Here is a 20479-nt window from a genome sequence, read left to right on the forward strand (position 1 = left end):
TCATGGTGGCGCAAAATAAACTGTTTACGGCAATATTTTTTCATCGTTTTGATGGTCACTGTAGTGGCTATATTAATTTCTTAAAGTTCTCTCTTTCTCTTATATTTAATATAACCACACTATGGACGGACAAGCACCTGTTTTTATGCGTTGTGGTTAGCAACAACGACGGTAACACCATCGCGTGTCCACTTGTATATGTTCCACGTAAACCTTTCACAATAAAGCTCAAGATCCTGTTGAGACTTTTCAAAATAAAATGAATCATCTAAAAGAGCAGATTATTTAGGATGAGAAGTAAAAAAGAGCCGCCAGGTGCTAAAAAGTAAACCTTAGACTCATTTTTGTGATTTATATCGTTATCGGGAGGATAGAATTCTTATATCGGGATATGAGATTTTGGTCATATCGCACAGCCCTAAACTACAGTGTGAATTTTATGGATATGGTTTGTATACAGATATATGTTGTAGAATATATGCATGCATATAGTGCAGTGAAAGCATAAAGTACTATAAATTCCTTTTAAATTATACATAAGCACATGAACATATCTGCTGTCCACTGCCAGCTGCCACTTGTTTTCACCAAGTCAACATAAATGTCTGTTCTACAAAAGCTTTCTTGCCAATCAGTTCCACAGAGCGTGCATTTGATCATTTCCTCTGTATAATTATACAGTTGATAGATAACTATCAATATATAGTTGATAGAGGATATGCTATCAGAGATCATGAGCTTGGTAACTCTATTCAGTAGGTAATTCCTCGCTAACATCTCCCATCCCCCTTTGTCTCAATAACTTACTCGCTTAGTGAAGACACATGTGTAGCCCAGCTAGAAAAAAAGAGCAGTGGAAAGTAGTTTTTTTTCATGTATAATGTAAAGAATTTAGTCATTTCTTTTTTCTTTTATGTTTAAAGGAAGATGTGGACCAATAAGATTATCTGTTGTCATTTAACTTGGCCAATCAGCAATGAGCTCCCAGTGACCCTTGCTGTTGACCTTGATCCTGTGTTGCCATTTCGTTCCTGTTCATATAATGCCATGTGCCAGAGAAACTAATGTTCCCGAAGTCGAATCGCTAGGAGTTAAAAGCAAGTCTGCTGCAGTTGTTTTTGGTTGTTCAGAGTTTCACCCTGTCAACGGTGAGTACGAAAAGTGGGGAAAACCTAATTTGTTAAGGATAAAAAGGGCAGACTTAACGGGACGGCGAGTCCGCTAGCCGCTAAGCTAACTGCTAGCGCTCACGCTAGCAGAATTTGACTGTGTTCTGTGTGTGAAATGGCTAGTGACTGCAATCATATTACGTTTAAGAAAAAAAAACAAAAGAAATGGTGCTAATCAGTTTTATGTTTAACAAGTTAATCCAATTGTACGCCGATTCTCAGATTTTCAGTTGTGTTCTTTGAGTTGGTTATAATGCACAAGTCTGGTGAGCTACTGTGAGTTGCTGACTGCAGCTACAGTGTTAACTATAGAAGCTGTGTTTTTTTTGAGAACATTGTCAGCCGTCAGGTTGATAAAATTATAGCTCATCTAAGAGGATATGATGCTGCAGTGATATAATTTTGTTGTACAACAGAGCTAGCTGAATTAAGATATAGAGTTACACTAATACTTATTGTTCATTTTTGAATGTTTTAAGTAAGTGTGGCTGTTTCACAACGGTGAATGTGACTATATGGACCTGTGACCTGTTTATAGGTCAGGTTTTTTTGTTATCTGGTAAAAGGATGACTCGACAGACGGACCCAGTCTGAAGCAAGCCCCATCGAGGAGCAGTGATTCCACAGTTCCAGTTAACTGGATGGCGAGCCAACCCGAAATTGAAAAGGATTTGCCAAGGTTTTATTGAAGCCAAAGTTTCGTTCCCATTGAAGCTTCAGATACCTGCAGGACTACGAACTTTCTTCCTTCATCGGAGTGTGGTAGGACAAACATTAAACAAACTGAACGGGCCCCAACGATCCATCAGTTATCAGACATTATCCACTCATATAATTGACTCAGAGAAAGCTGTATGCGCGCACTTTTATTTAGTTTGTTATTTTGGGGGAAATATTTTGTATTTTATTTTATTGTTTTTTCATTACATTGTTGCAGCTGCTGTGTGTCAAATATAACAAATTTGTGAACAGTATATTGTGGTGTGGTCTCTTCTTATTGGTGTTTATACCTTGGGCTCCTGCCGATCCTAGATCTTCTGATACTGGCTAGTGGGAGTTCGGTCATTCTTAATAATAATTCACAAGTTGGGTTACACATGCATAAACACAAAGCCTACTTTTATGTTCATAGACACACATATAATTCTGACTGCCGGCTGCCAAGACATTGGTGAATGACAGCGCTGCCATTGTGTTTTACTTTATTACACCTAGAACTCTGAGCCTCATGCATTTTTAAGTTTTTCACAAGGTAATTTGCACAGGCCCTGTGTGTGTCGCCGTATACTCTGCCAGTGAGACTATCTTAGACCTTATCTACATTCCCTTCTCACATTGCAATTGCTCCTCCGAGGATATATAAACCAAAGACCTTCAAACACAAGATTACTAGATTATATTGTTTTATCACACATGTTGATCTGAGAGAAAAATGTTCTGTACACTGTCATCAATTGTTAACGTAACAATGCTGTTTGGATTTTCATCTTCAAGAGAAATTATTAAGGAAATTGTCTTTAAGCCCACCAGCTACATGTGTATCACCTAGTGAACTACAGTTCTTTAAAAGTCATTTTTTCTTTGAAGAAATTTTTCAACTTCAAAAGTATCTTCAGTGTTAAAAACGGTTGATGCAGAATGCTGTGATTAAGTGTGTTTTAGGTCTACAATAATATAGCACTACCTTTATTGATCTTGCCATACCTGACAGGTTTATTCTTCACATCTGGATCCCTTGCAGTAACAATTCCAACTAGGGCTCCTACTTTGGCGTCCTCCTGGACTTCCATGATAGTGCCATCGGCTGGGTAAAAGATGGGTGGCTCATCTGTGTCCGACACGCTCACCAGGACAATGGTCTGGTCACGGAAAGAGCCCAGGTCCACAAAACGAGGGTCCACATGCTTATTAACCGCCTCCACAACAACATTGTGTGTCCGTTTGTTCTCAAAGTCCAGCGGCTAGCATAAAAAGGAGAAATACAAAGAAAGATTACAAAAGTACAGGTTTGTACAGACTGTTGATGTGCACAGATCCAGTGCTGTTTGAGAATATCTTTGAAAAGGCTTAGTGAATTCCAGAGCAGTAATATAGCCATAGCACAGGCTAACTGTTAAGTTATATTGTCACTTCATATTAACATATTACATTATCATGTTATTGAGATTCCAGCGAAGCCAAAGCATTGTTGCTAGCTGGATGTCTTCTTGTTGAGTTTACCATTATGCACACGTTACAAAAGGATTCTTTCATTTATGAGAAACACTTTTATTATTTATTTCAAAGGAAAAAATAAATGTAGCAAATGTGGGAAATATACTCACTTTTTCCTTGACATAAAAGCATTTTCTTTAATTTTTTAATAGGACTGTATTTAAAAGTCTGTTTGTATGAACAATTGTATCACAAAAAATGTATTCTTAGCATTTAAATCTACCTTCTTGATGGAGACAACAGCTTCCTGTGTCTCCATATCTGTAGTGACTTTGAAGAGCTCCCCTCCATCTGTGATCAGATAGCTCATGTCTGTGTTCTCTCCCATGTCTGCATCTGTGGCAATGACGCGTCCAACTGGTGTCCCGACAGCAGCCCCCTCTGACACGGAAAACTGGTACATTTCTGGTAAATAAAGTATGTGGCCCAAGGGTAGAAAATATAGAGGCAGTTAAACCAAGATCCAGATTTTTGGTGTACAAAACAACACAAAAGAAAGATGAGATCTAAAAGTAACACAGAAATGAGAAAAAACACTAGTGGAGGAAAGATAGGGAAAGATAGATGGATAGCCATAGGTAGAAAAGGGCTGAGGGAAGAAAATCGCTGAAGAGATGGATAGGAAATAGACAGAGAAAAGTGGGAAGAGGAAGTAGATGAGATATCATTAAAGATAAAGTAAAGCACTGTTAAAGAAGGGAAGAAATGGCAAACAGGGGTTAGAGTGCCAATGAAAAGTTATAAAGGAAAGGACTGAAAAAGGTAGACTTCATGCAGTTATTAGTGAGCATTCACATACATTAACATTATTATTCTCACATTTGCTATGAAAGCATAGCGCTATATTAACAGTTCCACTAGCCCTAGCCCTCTACCTATTAGAATTAACCCTAGTGTTACATCATATCATTTGACCAATATCATATAATCTGCAATTTAAACCATCTTTAACTAAGAATAAAAACTTGTCGCCATACTCACATTGTCAGCTGTGACTCTAAAGACTAGACCAAAATGAATGAGATCTATCACAGATTATTGTAAAATACTGCAAGAATAAAATAAACGAAAAAGTTATTCGCCAAAATATATGTGTCATATATCTCATATACACATCATATCTCATCCTCCTTATTTATGAAGCTGCATTCAGATTCTATTTCTTCACTATATTGTAGAGTCGAGGAACTTTAATCCTACAGGGTTTATCCCTCTGACTGGGTAAATATGATTTACTGAGATGAAAAAAAAGATTTATACAGGAATAAGAAAAAGGTGTGTGGAGACATATCAAATACAATCAAACAGACTGTCAGATGCTGCATCTGTAGCTTTTACAAAAGTAATACTGTTGTGGGTTACAGCATTAGTTTAAATCCAAAGAAGCAGAATGAAGAAAGAGCTAAAAAAAAAAAAAAAGACAAGAAGGGAATGCACTACTTTACTCAGACATGCAATCATACGTCAGTTAGGACTGTTACAATATACCAATTATTTGCACATTGGTCTTTAAAATAAATGTACCAATGTATCCTGTATGGACATTTTGGTTTGCTCTAAAGAAGACTATTACTCAACTGAATTAAGTGTGTTTTTGTGTTTAAGAGAGAGAAAATATTTTTAGCCACATTAAACTTTACTTTTTAAATATATTTTGTTGAGTAAATTGAGCATCAAAGACATTCAGCTGAAAAAGAACCCGTCCATAACATTACAATGTACAGTCTATCAATATATAGAGCTATTTTTAATGTATGGGAGGATGCAGGCCGTCTATTCTACTGCATATTTTTAGTGGCTTTTAGGTTGTATACAATTTTCTTGTATGTTGTTGTAATTTGTGCCTTGGCTTTCATTTTCTTCACCCACATTGCCAGTCATTAGCTTCTCTCTATCTCTGTCTCATTATCTTTTTTTTCTAAAGTGGGAGAATGCACAGGATACACTCACTCTGTGGAAAGCGTGGTGGGTTGTCATTAACGTCCGTGATCACTATGGTCACTGTGGTGGAGCCAGAGAGACCACCCATTTGTCCTGCCATGTCTGTTGCCTTGACGACCAACTCGTAACGATCCTGTGTCTCACGATCCAAATCTGCCACTGCTGTCATGATGATTCCTAATGATTGAGAGATAGAAGTGAGTTTAAGGGAGAATGGCAGAAAGAGGAAGAGTAGTTAGCAAGTGACACCACTGGAAGCGTTGCATTAGTGGTTAGCTCTTGTGCATTAAACCAATTATATTTCCTCTCAGTCTGAGAATCAACTTGTGATAAGTACTGCATTATGGAGGCAAAAGTACAATGCGTTCCATTTCTCTTCTACCAACAGAATGGATGGGAGAGACCATGTTGTACTGGTGACTCTTCACATACACCATTTTATGGCTTAGCTGTATTAAGATGAATAATATATGGAGGGACAATGAAGGCATGACACAGCTTTCCTGAACTGCACAGTTTCCAGTGCTTGGGAAACCATGTTTTGTAGCAGTAACAGCAGAAGTATTACATAAGTTAAAATCGCAAATTCTGGCTTACACCAGAAGAAAAACGACAAAGAAGTGACAAATATTTGTTTATAATTCATAACAAAAAAATCCTAACCAGTGTTTATTAAATGGCTATTTTAGACAACAGTTAATAGTGACTGTGTGAATTTAATAGCACGGTGTGAAAGACTCTGTTATATATATATATATATATATATATATATATATATATATATATATATATATATATATATATATATATATATATATATATATATATATATATATATATATGTATGTAACAAACACATGGTCTGTTTAAAAAGAGACACTCTCCTTATTGGCCCAGCATTAGCCATATCAGTAGCTCTCTGCTTTACTCTGCAGCAGTAATATAATTCCACGTTACCCCTTGGGATTTTTCGCATCAGAATCTATAGATATATTTCTCGGTCTTGGTGTGCTGTCTCACTCCCAAAGGGTTGCATTGTGTTGGGTATACAACTCACAGATTCCAGTCACATTTAGCCTTGGGACCTGTTCTATGAGTAACCAAAATACAGTACATGCAGCAATAGAGTTAGGGCTGGAGACAGATGACATGCTCCTCTTTTATCCAACAAAGCCAGAGGGGATGCATCTAAATTAGGGCTGTCGAAAGTAAAGCCACAATCTCTAACAAGTATACAGCAGTGGTGCTCCAACTTCATGGTATAGAAACTATATATGCAGATGAATCTACATGGTCTTTATTTATCAAAGAAGTAAAAAAAAAACTCTATGCACTTCATACTCCAGAGCGTATCACCCCCCCTTAAGATTAAACACTGTAACTGGATGACTGGAATGTGTACACCAACTGTGAAATGGAGCTTCAGTGATTCATTGCATTAACATAATAAATAAATAAATAAATAATATAATCAAGTCTCCCCACTTCATGGATTCTAAAAAAAGATGACTTATACCTGTCACCTCTTCATTCCTTCTGCTACTTTGTGGCTTTAAAAACTGATGATGCACACATAGTGCTGTTTTCACATTTTTACCACAGGTGCCATTGCACTCTACTTATTCACTTTTGGCAGTTGCATTCATAGACAGCACCTGTGTTGCTTTTATTTCCTTTTTATTTTGAGCCTTGAAAATAAAGAAGCCCCGTTTGAGAGAGTACAGATATAAGCTTGAATGACATCTAGAAGCACAAAGGCATACTCAGTGCCCAATGGCACTCTACACTTCACTTCATGTTGTGCTTAATTGATAGTTATGAACCATATGCATAATTAAGTAAAAACAGTTTTTTTTCAGTATTGTTACAATTTAGTTAGCAGAAAATCTTATTTCATCATTTTCATAACTTATTGGGATTTATATTGCAGTTTTGGCTGATGTATACCATCGCAAGTTTACTGTTGTTATTGATGCTTCTTGGTAAAATTTAATAGCATATAAAGATATAGAATTCTTAATGGGTGAGAAAATCTAGATATTTATTTTTTATAATATAATGATCCACTGTGCTTGTAAAGGGGAGATTAAATAGTATGGTTTAAACATTTTAAAACAGCTAAAAGGACAGTACTTGGATAATCAAAAAACATCTTCAGGCAATTTCAGCTTTGCCAAAGCAACAGAAAAAAACCAGTGACTTGTTATTGAGTTTGTTGTCAAGGTGAGTGAGAGTGATATTAATGAGGTAGATTTCACAGCTGTTTTGTCTCCTCTTTATTTTGACCTTCTTGACTCACACCTATTAGGTTAGCCTGTTTGTCTACAAGATAGGGAGAGAGGTAGGTGGAATAGAGGTCATGAGGCAGAAGCTGGAATGAACCACCTAGTCTCCTGACTAGTCCCACCAAGGCAGAGCCATTTATCATCCAGGTGCCTGGGCTGACCGAATCAAATTGGTGGAGACCAAAAAGGAATCATTAAAACCTTAGTGCTTTTCCCTGGAGAGGAAATCCCTCCCAACAGGCTTTTTCCTGCAGTCCTGAAAGATTGTGGGGTAGGCCATACTGTTTCTATAGGCTCTACACCAGTAAGATCCTCCTTACTTAAATCTATATCCTATACACACACACTTGTATATATATATATATATATATATATATATACATACATACATACACATACAAGTGTGTGTTTTGACATATTTTAATTGATTTGGCCATTATGGTCTCTTCAGATTTCCTAAAATATTGATGAAAGAAAATGGAGAAAGAAAAAATAGAAAGAAAGGGAAAAATTAAGGTTAATTGAGTGTTGTATGTGTCCTCTTACCTTTGTTTTTATCAACAGTGAAAAACTTTTCTCCATCCAGTACACTGTACACCACTCTGGCACTGCTGCCATATGTTGGGTCATCAGCATCAGATGCAGTAACCTTCATGACAGACGTTCCTTTTGAAAAGAAAAAGCAGTTAAAGGAAAGAAATCAAACTTTTAAGGTTATACTACAATCCTAAAATGCAAATTTGAGCCTGACTCAAGGATGTCAGTGTTTTTTTTATGAAACTGCTGCCTGTTCTGTCTTTGTGAGGACAAAATTAACAGACTGAAATGATAATTAATGTAAGGGGTTTGTTATTATTTTGGCCAGTATGTTGTAGAACCACAGTAAAAAATACAAAATTTAGAACTGACAGACAAAGCAATCTGACAGCAATCTATGCTCTCAAAAGACAACACCAAACATTCATTAAGGAATGAGGAATAATAAATATATTTTTTATTTATCATTAGGAATATACATTCAGAGGTATGTCAGTATTCTTATAATCGTCTTTGTCTTCAGGTCTCAAATATGCCAACAGTACCACAAAATGTAACACATAAATATTTTCTAAAATTAAAAATAACAATGTAAGTAGGCTTAGTTTATGTGTGTTTGGGTGTCTTTTGATTAATGTATACCCTGAGTGTGCCTGCTGGCAAACTCTTCTGAAAACTACACACCTTCAAGGGCTTTTTTCTATTTGCATTTGAGCTACCAATATACATGCTAATTGATGAAATAGTCATGTGGAGCTTAGGACACACAACTGCAACCACCACAACAATATTGATGATATTGTAATCAGAGCTGTTTGTTTGGTTTTAATCTGGGGGTTTAATGATTTTTTTTTCCAGGAGCCCAGCATGAGTAGAGGTCTCTTTTTTTTCCTCTTGTACTTTCCCATTGTAGTGTATATTTCAGTGTTTTTTCTGTAACGCTACTGATCTCCGACCTGTATCCCCATGTGATGTCTGTGTTGTGTGTGTAAGGTCGGGGGGGGGGGGTCCCATTTCACTGCAGGGCAACCTGCACGTGGCGAATACAGCCTTGATTGATTGATTGATTGATTGATTGATTGATTGATTGAAATAATACTGGGGGCTCTAAAAGTGGGAGAAGGCAACTGCAATTTAATGTCTAAATTGCACTTTAATGATATTATACGATGTGTCGCACAGAAAGAGCAGTGGAGCAATTTCATTGTAGCTCTTCACACACATAGTATCTGGTTTTTGCAGTCTTGCAATCTTGTTTCAGCTTCTTCATTTCTCACAATATGACTTTTTTTCTATGTTGATGCCTAGGGTAATACGTTGAGAGGAAATGTGAAGAAAATTCCACTTTGATGAGTCAACATTGTATTTTATTGCCACTATTTCGTGGATGTAATAAAGCCTAAGTTGCGCTCCATGTTTTGTTACATTTTTAGAACTAACTACTGAATTACTACCTCTACACTGGAGTTATTTCTAATTCCAGTAACACTGGGGGTATAGTAGCTTGTTTGATTTTTTAAGGACCTTGTTATGAAAAAGTTAGGAACATATTTAAGGTTATCCTACCATTTTCTTAACCACTTGGGTCCTAGTCACAAAAGCCTATAGACATCTGAGGCTGGTTTACATTGCACTTTTTCAAGTTTGAGTACCACTTAGTAAGTGGGTAGTGAGTGTTTGTAGACATGCCAAACTATGGGAAACCATTTGAATTTGCTAGCAATCAAAGAAATCACAAGCAGGCTTTTAATGAAGTAGCCTTTTTGTGACTGCCAGCAACCACTCACCAACCAGATGGGGAATACACACTTTTCTCTAGCAACCAGATGTTATCAACCAGTCTGTGTGGCTGATGCTGAAGCAGTTAAGAAAATGGATGGGAAACCTTAACTGTGTTCCCAACTGTTAATGCCTGAGCTTCTATCCAATTTGGTGTAACAGGGTGCTGGGGGTGCCAGGTGCCATAGAGTGTTTGAAGGGCTAACTCAGACAAAAAAACTAAACATTCATACCTATAGCCAGTTTAGAGCGTGTACGTCATTGGATTGTGCTGAGAAGCCAGGGAATGTGGAGGGAAGCCCACGGAGGCACAGGGGGAACATGCAAATTCCACAACGAAAGGCCCCAGCTGGATTTGAGCCCAGAACTTTCTTGCTGTGATTTGACAGTGCACCAGACTGCACCGCCGTTAATGTAGTTAAGGTTGTGAGCACAGCAATTCATCAGTGTGGGAGACTTAAAAGCATGTGTGTGTGAGTACCTGCAAACACCTGTGTCTGTGTTCATGCATACTTGTCTGCGATTATTTTTGGAAGAGTTGAGTTAATGCATTCAGATATTACAGCACCCACTAGCTGTTTCACCTCCATGCCCATAATTTTCCAAACAAATTTTTTGATGTTTCAAATTATCTTTTCACAACACCAAGGCTCAAAGTTGTTATTCATACAGAGGTTGCACACACAGATGAAAGGGAACATGAAGCTGTAGAATCAACATTGTATCATCAAAGCCTGTTAGAAGCTAAAGTAATCTACAACAAACAATTACATATGATTATGAGGCACTTAGACAGAGAATACAAAGAATAAAGTCATTTCCACATGAAATGTTAAATTTGGAATTTGTGGAGCAATGGTGTTTAAGTCATTATTTTCCACTGGGTGTAGTATACTTGTCAACAGTGTGCACAAACAAGCCTCTGGCAGCACAAACGCAGACGTAGCTCTACATTTAGTAGCACATTTTAGTTAAAACTCCACCTAAAGCCTACACAACTTTAGGCTTCCTAATTTTTAGGTTAGGAAACAGCTGCATACTTGTCTCTAGGATGTGAGTACATTTTTTTCTCTGTCTAAAAATATATTCACTTCCAGGCAAATGGAAGATAAAAAGAGATTCCTAGGCACCACAGGTCCTCATGAACAAGGAGTCAGTCTTTGTCTCCATCCCTCTGGAGAATGCTTTAGGTAATTACTGACAGCTGGTGTTGTCCACTAAAGGTCACCACTGTAGCCTTTCTGAGAGCCCTGTCATGCTACTGTCCAGCTACATAATGACCGTATGCTAATGATGCTAATGAGCGGGAAGTGTCAGAGCACTGTTTGTTTCCTGTCATCCAATAGAACTCCTAAGGGGAGAAGCAGGAGGGAGAGGCCAGATTACCATTAAAGCCACCCAGCCATTAAATCAGATGGCTCGGATCACTATTCTATCACTGTCACCTATGGTACTCCTGCCAGCTTGCATGCAAAACTACACCTATCATATGAGGCATCACCCTCTCCTCTGCAAATGTAGTGAAACAAAGCTATTGCATAGCCACTATGAAATATTTTAGGAAACAACTGGTGTAAGATGGGAATGAACAAGGACATTCAAATATGTGCAATGCCACAGAATCATGAATTCTGGTACTGTCAACATCCTTGTGAGGATATTAGTGAAATCCTGCAGCTTCCAGTGAATTCAGTGTACTGCATATCAACTAGGTTTGAATGAATTTTTAAATTCGTATTCTGAGTTGTATCATCCAGTTATTACCTGTCCCATATATGCAAAATAAGCACCAGTCTCAAAAGATCAAGATATGCTCTGTTCCAGTTGGGGGATGAGTGAGATACCATTCTTATCACATTAAAACATAAGACTTCACAGAGGCTAGGCATTTTCATTACTGGCAACAGGCAGGGGTTTGTTAATTTTTCCTACCTGGTTGGCTCCACTGCTGAAACTCCAACAAAACCATGTTTTGTCCATAGGATTACTCTCTTATCTTAATATTCCCCAGGTAACAATCAGTTTGATGCTCAGCTGTTTCTGGATACTGCCTGGCAGCAACATCAGATGGTTTGGAAGAACTATATAAATGCAAATGCTTCTTTACTGTGTTTATATTAAAAAGAGAAGTGAAGCAGCAAGTTTGGCACTTGAGTTCTTGTTAAAGTTCTGACTTGCTTCAGTGTTTTCAGCGGGATGTCATTACCTACAGTATGTTGTCGTCATTGGTGACACTTAAGCAGATCTGAATGTTGATATACTTGTATGGAGTCAATAAAAATAATGAAATGTAATGCACATAACAGTAACGGGAGAAGTATAGTATGTCTAATGGAGAAAGGTCACAATATTCAATGTCTAACGCCTTCTTCTGCCAATAAAGACATTATTAAATAAACTGCCAAAATATACAGGTCCATATATTTTTTGCAAAAAATTGTTTTTGTTTTTGCTGTGTTCAAAAAAATCTACCTCAAATTTTTAATCTCTCTATACAATGTTACTAATGGTGATTCCAACTGGTTGAATGAAATGAAGTATTTTTCCCAGTTTAAATAGCATCTTAGCATTTAAATACAAAACATTTAACTAGCACTGTTAAATTATGCTATATTCTTATACCATGGTATAGAAAATTTGGCTTTTACCCATTTCACCCTCATCACTGTCTGGTGTTATTATAAATAAAACAGCACTAACAGAGTTGATCAAGATTTCAGTGCCTACACTAAATAAATATGTAGGGCTACTTTTTTTCCTCCCCTGCCTCCAAGTGATGCTGAAAAACCACTTCACACATTCATTACTTCTCACCTGGATGATTGAAATTCATTATTGTCAGGTTGTTATTTAAACTGGGAAAAATATATTTTATTTTATTTTATTTTTACATTATTTACATTTGATCTTTTACATTGTATATAATGTCTATTGATTTTATTGTTTATTTTAATATTTTAATATTTGTGTACAGCGCTTTGTGATTGCCTGTCTGCGAAAAGCGCTTAATAAATAAAGTTTACTTACTTACTTTACTTGTTCTAAAAGTTCCTGAAAAGACCACCATTCAATCTAAAAGGCTGCAATGAGGCTACTAACGGGGACAAGAAAGAGAGATCATATGTTTTGAAATCCATCTTAAAAATCAGGCCACATCATGTCTTAAAGACATCATAGTACCATATTAAGCTAATAGAGCACTTCTCTCTCAGGCTGCAGGATTACACCAGTCAGCAATAAAATTATGACCAGCAGCCTAATATTGTATTGGTTCCCCTTTTGCTTTCAAAACAGACCTGACCCATCAAGACATGGACTCTACTAGACCCCTGACCCATGCTGTGGTATGTGGTATGTACCAAGATGTTAGCAACTAGGGCTGCCACAAACGATTATTTTGATAGTCGACTAGTCACCGATTATTTTTGCGATTAGTCGACTAATCAGATCATCATCCATTGGAGGTACAGCGTACAGCTTATTGCACCAGCAGCATCTGGTCTTATATAACTATCATTAGCTTACAGCTTGAAGTGTTTGTGCTAACTAAAAATAAAGACAAGATGGTAGTTTATTAATTTTTAATGAAATTTGCAGATTGTTTCGGTGAAGTTTAATAAACTCCTTGCTTTCTAAAATATAACAGGACACGGGAGTATATTCTCCAGCTTCTGATAATCAGCTGTCTGCTTGACAGTTTTAGCTGTGCAAAAACTATAACTTTAATCTCAGCCAAACCGATTTACTCAGGAACAAATAAAATACTAAAGAAAGCCAAACAATAACATTTTTAAGTTATCTAAGTGACTTATATATATGTTTAACCTGACTAGCGAAAGACGGCGGTGGGTTTGAAAACGATTTGCCGGGAGTCCGGTGTTCTCACGGCTCTAGTTAGCCTTGCCCCCGCCTAGCTAACGAGCTAGTGGGTAACAGACGTCTCCGAAAACGTCGGAGCGCTTTTGAAAATACGTGGTGTCTTGATAAACTGAGCAGATATTTGAGGTTTACACAGCTACATTCTCGCCTGAAAATATGTTAAAGGTTTATTTTGTGACCCAGAAAGAATAATAAGAGTAAAGTTAAAACTAACTAGCTGCCGCCATTGTTGACAGCTGCGCTATGAATTCTGGGACACAGCTTCTTCTTCTTCGGGGTTTAATGGCAGCTGGCATCCTTGTACATGCAGTGCTGCCATCTTCTGTTTCAGTCCGTTATTACACTCTTAAATCCTACTACTCATTCCTGCGTCCTTTGTGATCTTACAAAGCTTCAAACGATGCGTCGACTATTAAATTAGTCGTCGACGATTTTAATAGTCGACATAATCGTGACTAGTCGACTAATCGTGGCAGCCCTATTAGCAACAGATCCTTTAATCCTATAGGTTGCCAGGTGAAGCTTCACTGGCAACACCTCAAACTCATTGTTGTTATCCTCAAACCAATCCTCAACCTGAACCACTTTTCCTTTGTGGCAAAGTGCATTATTGTGCTGAAAGAGACCACAGCCATCAAGGAATACTGTTTCCATGAGAAGGTTTACATGTTCTGTAAAGCTTAGGTAGATAGTACATATCGAAGTAAAATCCACATGGATGGCAGGACTCCAGGCTTCCTAGCAGAACATTGCCCAAAGTATCACAGTGCCTCTGCTGAGGGCCTGCCTTCTTCCAATAATGTATGTTGATGCCAGGTGTTGTACAGATAAGCTACACAGACAGGCCCAGATATGCATGTAATGTCAATAAACAAAAAATATTCATTAGACTAGGCTACCTTCTTCCACCATAGAAGAAACTGCTGGTGTGAATGGGTGAATGAGGGAAGTTGTGTAAAGCACTTTGAGTGCTCAGATAGAGTAGAAAAATGATATATAACAACCTGTCCATTTACCATCTTATGGTCCAGTTCTGATGCTCACGTGACCATTGTTGGTGTTTTCAGCAGCAGACAGGGATCATGATGTCCACCCTAACTGGTCTGCGGACATGCAGCCCATCCACTGAACTACTTTTTGATACATACTGACCCTGCAGTCCCCCCACAAGACCTGCATTTTTGAAGATTCTCTGGCCCAGTCGTCTATCCATCACATTGCTTGCCTATTTTTCCTGCTTGTACCACATCAACTTTGAGGACAAAATGTCCACTTGCTCCCTAATATATCCCACCCACTAACAGTACCATAATGAAGAGATAATTAGTGTTGTTCACTTCTCCTGCCAGTGGTCATAACGTTCTGTCTGATTGGTGTACTTGTGGTTCCTAGAGGTTCTAAAAGTAGAATTGGAGCCAGAGGCTTCAGCTATCAGGCCTCTCTTCTGTGGAACTAGGTCCCAGTCTGGATTCGGGAGAGAGACACCCTCACTTTCTCTTTCCCCCAGTCTGTATTTTGTGTTGTCTCGAGGGTTCTGTCCTTTTCATTTCTTGTCTCTTTTCCCTCAACCCCAGTAGGTTTCTTCCTATGGAAAAATTCTGACCATTGAAAAATTATTCCTCGCAGGGAGTCTCTTGATTGTTGGGGTTTTCTCCTGAGTACTGTAGATGAGATCACTATTTTTGTGATTTGCTGCTATATAAATAAACCAGAATTCAACTAAAAAATAAGCTAAAATAACTGAAGTAACCTGAATTTGATTCAGCTGAACTGAACTGTAAGGACTAATTTGGTTACGGCTTAGCAAATTGTAAAGTTGCTGTTTTAATAATGTCCACATTCAACAATGTTTAACTATGATTTGCACTGTGACTTGCCTGACCATGGAGAATTAGACAGGGCTACAACATTTCACTGCTGAGCAGCTAATGAGGATATAGCTTTGTTATTCATTTAAGCCTCTAGCAGAATGGGTAAGCAATTAGAGTTGGATGGCAGCCATTTATTACACATTATTTCCCATCTTTATTCAAAAGTTAATAAATCTCTAATTCTATTGTTGTCTTTTTTAAAGTACTTAATGCCCTACAGGGTAGGAGGGATTAATAGCTAAGTCTATTAAGTTAACTGTTACAATATTTACTGTAACTAGTATTTTAGGAATGCATCCTCTCTATTTAAAAGGCCTTGAAAGACTTCTGATGAAAAAAAAAAAGATTCAATTCAATCTGTATTGCAAATATTACTTTAGCGGTGAAAATTATTCATCATATATAATGTAAATAATATTCAGAGGAAAACTAACCCCCGACCGTGTGTTAGTATCGAGGAGGATTGTGGCACAGAGAATACAGTGGAGGGTGGGTGACGATAGCTATATTGTTAGATTTATGCATTAGTTTGGTTTAATGGTATCAACACAGCCTGTCGGAATTGCTTCCCACACCATTTCAGCACTCTGGGAGAGATGGTTCAATTACTGTGAGGGAAGTTGGCGAAGTGAGCCACGTGTGAGACACCAGACTGACAGCTATTTAAGAAGGGGCCTCATAAAAGAGATTTGTGCCTATCTCAGCTGGTGCTGTACTGGTGCGAGCTTCGGCGGAGTGGTCTAACGGCTGCAGCACTGAGCCTCTTTTCCACTCCTACCCACCTTAATCTGCAGGACTGAGTGCTCCCTGCCCGCATTATGGATCATTTAGTAAAGCCATAAAAGCTGAGGTGTTTTCACATGAAAAGTTATTTCTTCACTACTTCTACTGTGATTCATTCCTCTCTCATCCACATAAATGCCCTAGGAGAGAGGTGGGGAGAGAGTGAGGCAGAGAATGAAGTATAAGGGGAAGAAAAATCTGCCATGTCATAAAAACCAATGACCTGCTTACATTGATCCTCTTCAAGATCTCAACAAGGATTTAGGGATATTTTTCATCTCTTATGACAGAGATTGTAAATCTAGTCTTTGTTAGCCCTTGAACTTGTCTTTCATATTTTACGGGATCATATAATTATTTGTTTCCTGGACAAAACTGTAAGCCATTTTGATCTTAACCTCTCAATAGTTTCCAGCTTTTGTACTGAATTTTAAACAAATAAATAAATAAATATTAAAAAAAAACAAAATAAACAATCAAACACAAAATGGCAACTTTGGATCTTACATTAAAAAAATACAAAAATACAGTGCTGACTAGCCTTCCCTTTAAAAGTGGAAAAAGAAAAAAAAATCCTTCAAAGGTATCAAACTGAAGTTACGGATAATTCGGATACTTCCTGTATCCAAACTGAGTGGTGGGGTACATCCTAGTTAAGCAAATGGATGGACAGGTGTATCGGCATTAACACTTTGCTTGCACAAAGTCAGTTCATTTAGGGAAACTAAAGACAGTTTTCAAGTAACTTTGCTTGATTTTATTTCTAATGAAAAAGTAACACGCTAGTCAATTTCACACTATGATGCCTCATAACCAGTGTTGGGACTAACGCGTTATTAAGTAACGCGTTACAGTAACTACGTTATTATTGTGGTAACGAGCACGGTAACTAGTTATTATGCCAAAACCGGGAACGCGTTACTCGTTACTGGGATTTAGATAGGCTCGTTATTCGTTACTTCGTGTGGTGGCTATCGCAGAGCTTTCACAGATTCAATAACATTAGCAAGTGGTGGAGGCCAGCAGGTGGATGAAGGAAAAGGGAGGCAAGAGGAGAGACCCGAAGCAGCCGCTGGTCCGAGAGTGTCAGGTGAACTGAACTTCAGGTAAGAAGTTATAACCTGCAGTCCATCTGGGTCAGATATGAACCAAGTTTAGTTGGAGTTTATTTCCGTTGTGCTGACTTTTTCGTACTGCGTGCTAGCTAGCATGACGGAGTTTCTATACAGCTGGGTGGTGCTATGTTACTGATGTTGAACTTTATTTCGTTCATAAGGTTAATTATTAGAGTTGCCAACCGTCCTGTAAAAAACGGAATCGTCTCGTATTCAGAGAAAATATTACGTGTTTCGTATTTAGGTGAAAAGAAACACAGTTTGTCCCGGACTTCAGCTACAATGAAAAAGACACAAAGCTGGAGTTACTGTGTCTTTGCTGCACAGCTGACTCTTCTTCTCTCATTCTCTCCCCTCCCTCTCCTGTTTCTACTTCAGTCATGAAACTGATCAATGATCAGCTGATCGGCTTTTCTCTCTTGTTTGTTTATCGCCCACTTTGCGCCAGAAAGAGGAAAAAAGCGGATGTCGCGCTAAACAAAAGCGGCACGTTTAAGCTTGATCAGCTGTTGTTAGAATTTATTTAATATTACTTTCTAGTATCAGCTGATGTTTGCTGGAGCCACAGCTGTAAACCTGCTGGTCATGATGTCGGTTTGGTTATGTGGTGAGAGGGAAACATGAAGATGAAACCAGGAGATGTCCTTACTGAATCATCAGAGCTGAACAGGTGATGGAGAAACAGGTTTACCTTTTAGGTGACACGAATGAGTTGAAGGGAAGTTATGAACTGATTCTGAGAGACAAATAACACCAGGATCTTTTTCTATGTAGCTGACAGCTGGTAACTGTGCAGGGGCGGGTCTAGCAAAGTGTTGCCAGGGGTGCATGTAGGGCATTAAAAGGAAGAGGGGGGCACAAGGAAATACTTTCTTATTCTCATTTAAAATGTCTCACTTTTAAAAAAATAATTATCTGAGTCTTACAACAAACGATTGATAGATTGATACATATATACCATCAGAACAGTGTACATCACTGTCACAACAGCGTTTGTTTTCATTCAAAGGCTTTATGATTTTTCCTATAATGGTGGGCCAGTCTCTAGTCAAAATGCCCGGGACGATTTTTTTGTCCCAGTCCAGCTCTGTATGCAGCTCATCTGCAGTCTGGTGTTACCTACATCTTCCTATTCAGAAGGCAGAATTTCCGAGTTCTGAGTACAATCGAAAGCACCACGACTGCAGTTTTTGTGTTGGATGTAAAAAGCAAGGATAGAATGGCTAGGATAGAATCAGGCATGGGATTTCTCTCGTGGAAATGTGAACATTATTTTTTCCTTTCTATTGGTAGGTGGCACAGTGCACTTGTGGCAAGTAAGCAAGCTAGAAGACTGGCACTCTGGCTGGGTATCCAGTTACGGAAGCAACACATTAACAAGAGAATTCTGAGTAAAACCAAAGTTACTTTCCCTAGTAACTAGTTACTCTGAAAGTAACGAGTAACTTGAAGTAACTGAGTTACTTTTGATAGAAGTAACTAGTAATGTAACTAAGTTACTAATTTAAAGTAACTTACCCAACACTGCTCATAACATACTGAAACACACACTGTTGCCCTCCTCCTCCCACTCCCCCACTCCTGGCTTTACGCATTGCTTTATACAAATAATCACTCACACACACACACACACACACACACACACAATTAGATCAGCCAAAATCAATTGTTTCAAACACTGTGGTTAAGCGCATAATGTTGGATGTTACGAGTCATATACATAAAGGTGGCTGACAGACCATATTGATTGTAAGTTGCTCCTGCCTTATCTCATTGCTCTTGTGAAACTGGTGCTCTAAATGTCTCATCTACTGTTAGCATGACAGGCTCGGGAGTCCCTAATGGTAACTGCAGTAATTTGCAGCCTTCTGCACAGCCACTAGGGTGATTATTACTCTAATCCTCTTGTGTACTTACATTACATACAAAGGGAGCAAAAGGATGGGGAAATGTATCTCTAACACCCACTTTGCTGGTATTAAATTGAAACAGAGAGACTAAGGTCAAAAGATGAAGAAGAGAAAGAAAAAGAAAGAAAGACGAGAGGCAGAAGCTGTTGTCTTCCTCACAGAGATACTCCTACTTGCTTTATTTTGTTGCGTCATTTTGTTGCTTCATCACTTTTTTATATTATACCATAGTCTTTATAAATCATTTTACTAAAACAACACTCAGTGTCACAGAAGAGTTTAAAAATGTATGTCAACCGAAATATAGAACTTTATTAACAAGTTTTTTCAGTTTTACTGTTTTATTATCTCCAGTGCTATTCTTTCCTTTATCCACTACAAATACTCTTTAAATGTCAGTCGCTCTGTTCATTGTGTACAGTCTAGAATAAGTGATCTATTTTTTGAAGTTGAGGTAGACAGCTTCAAGAAAGGGCCCAAAAAGTACATCTCAAAATGCTTTTTCTTCTTTCTCTACTTCTGACTTTAAATCAGTGTCAGTCTCTATATCTAAATTCAGGCATCTATTAAACACACAGTGTCTGACAGTAACAAATATGGCAATACAGATATATCACAGCATATTCTTTACCATGTAACAGTGATAATATCCTCTACCTTTGCATGTTTTCATACTTGAAATCAAAACAGCTTCTTTTAAAGTAAAAACAAGTCACAAGAATAAAATATTCCAACAACAGCAACTGTTATATCAAAAAGATATAAACATAAAATGCAAAGGCCTTTAATAATTACACAGACAACATACTGTGAAGTGTCGAAATATTTACCAAAGCCTCAGATGATGTCAGTTTAAACTGCATAGCAGTGTCTTAAAGAAAATCTATGTTGGCTAATGGAGTTTGTAGTTTGTCCATTTGTCCATATAAAGGCCCTTCCTTTATATTTTATCTTTAAAAGATACGATCAATTGGGGGTTAACCAATTGATATGCTA

The 20479-nt window shown here is 37.8% G+C and overlaps 1 protein-coding gene and 1 long non-coding RNA gene across 3 annotated transcripts in view; one reads left to right on the forward strand and one right to left on the reverse strand.

Annotated features, from left to right (window-relative positions):
• cdh22 (cadherin 22) overlaps window positions 1–20479 on the reverse strand; it is a 187860-nt gene that overhangs the window by 40375 nt on the left and 127006 nt on the right. For both annotated transcript variants that reach the window (XM_086293473.1, XM_086293472.1), the window contains 4 exons: window positions 8156–8275; window positions 5334–5501; window positions 3607–3788; window positions 2874–3130 (listed from right to left, as the gene is read on the reverse strand). In XM_086293473.1, the coding sequence (XP_086149599.1) occupies window positions 2874–3130; window positions 3607–3788; window positions 5334–5501; window positions 8156–8275 (727 nt within the window). The remainder of the gene's footprint in view (window positions 1–2873; window positions 3131–3606; window positions 3789–5333; window positions 5502–8155; window positions 8276–20479) is intronic.
• On the forward strand, window positions 1027–2143 carry LOC147331270 (uncharacterized). The gene is made up of 2 exons (XR_015129178.1): window positions 1027–1148; window positions 1708–2143. It is a non-coding gene; the product is annotated as an uncharacterized LOC147331270 (long non-coding RNA).

Source organism: Aulonocara sp. 'chitande type north' Nkhata Bay, linkage group LG5 (assembly GCF_057382095.1).
Source record: "Aulonocara sp. 'chitande type north' Nkhata Bay isolate Kocher_YH1m ecotype deep benthic linkage group LG5, A_spYH_male_GT1.1, whole genome shotgun sequence".
NCBI classification, from domain to species: Eukaryota; Metazoa; Chordata; class Actinopteri; order Cichliformes; family Cichlidae; genus Aulonocara; species Aulonocara sp. 'chitande type north' Nkhata Bay.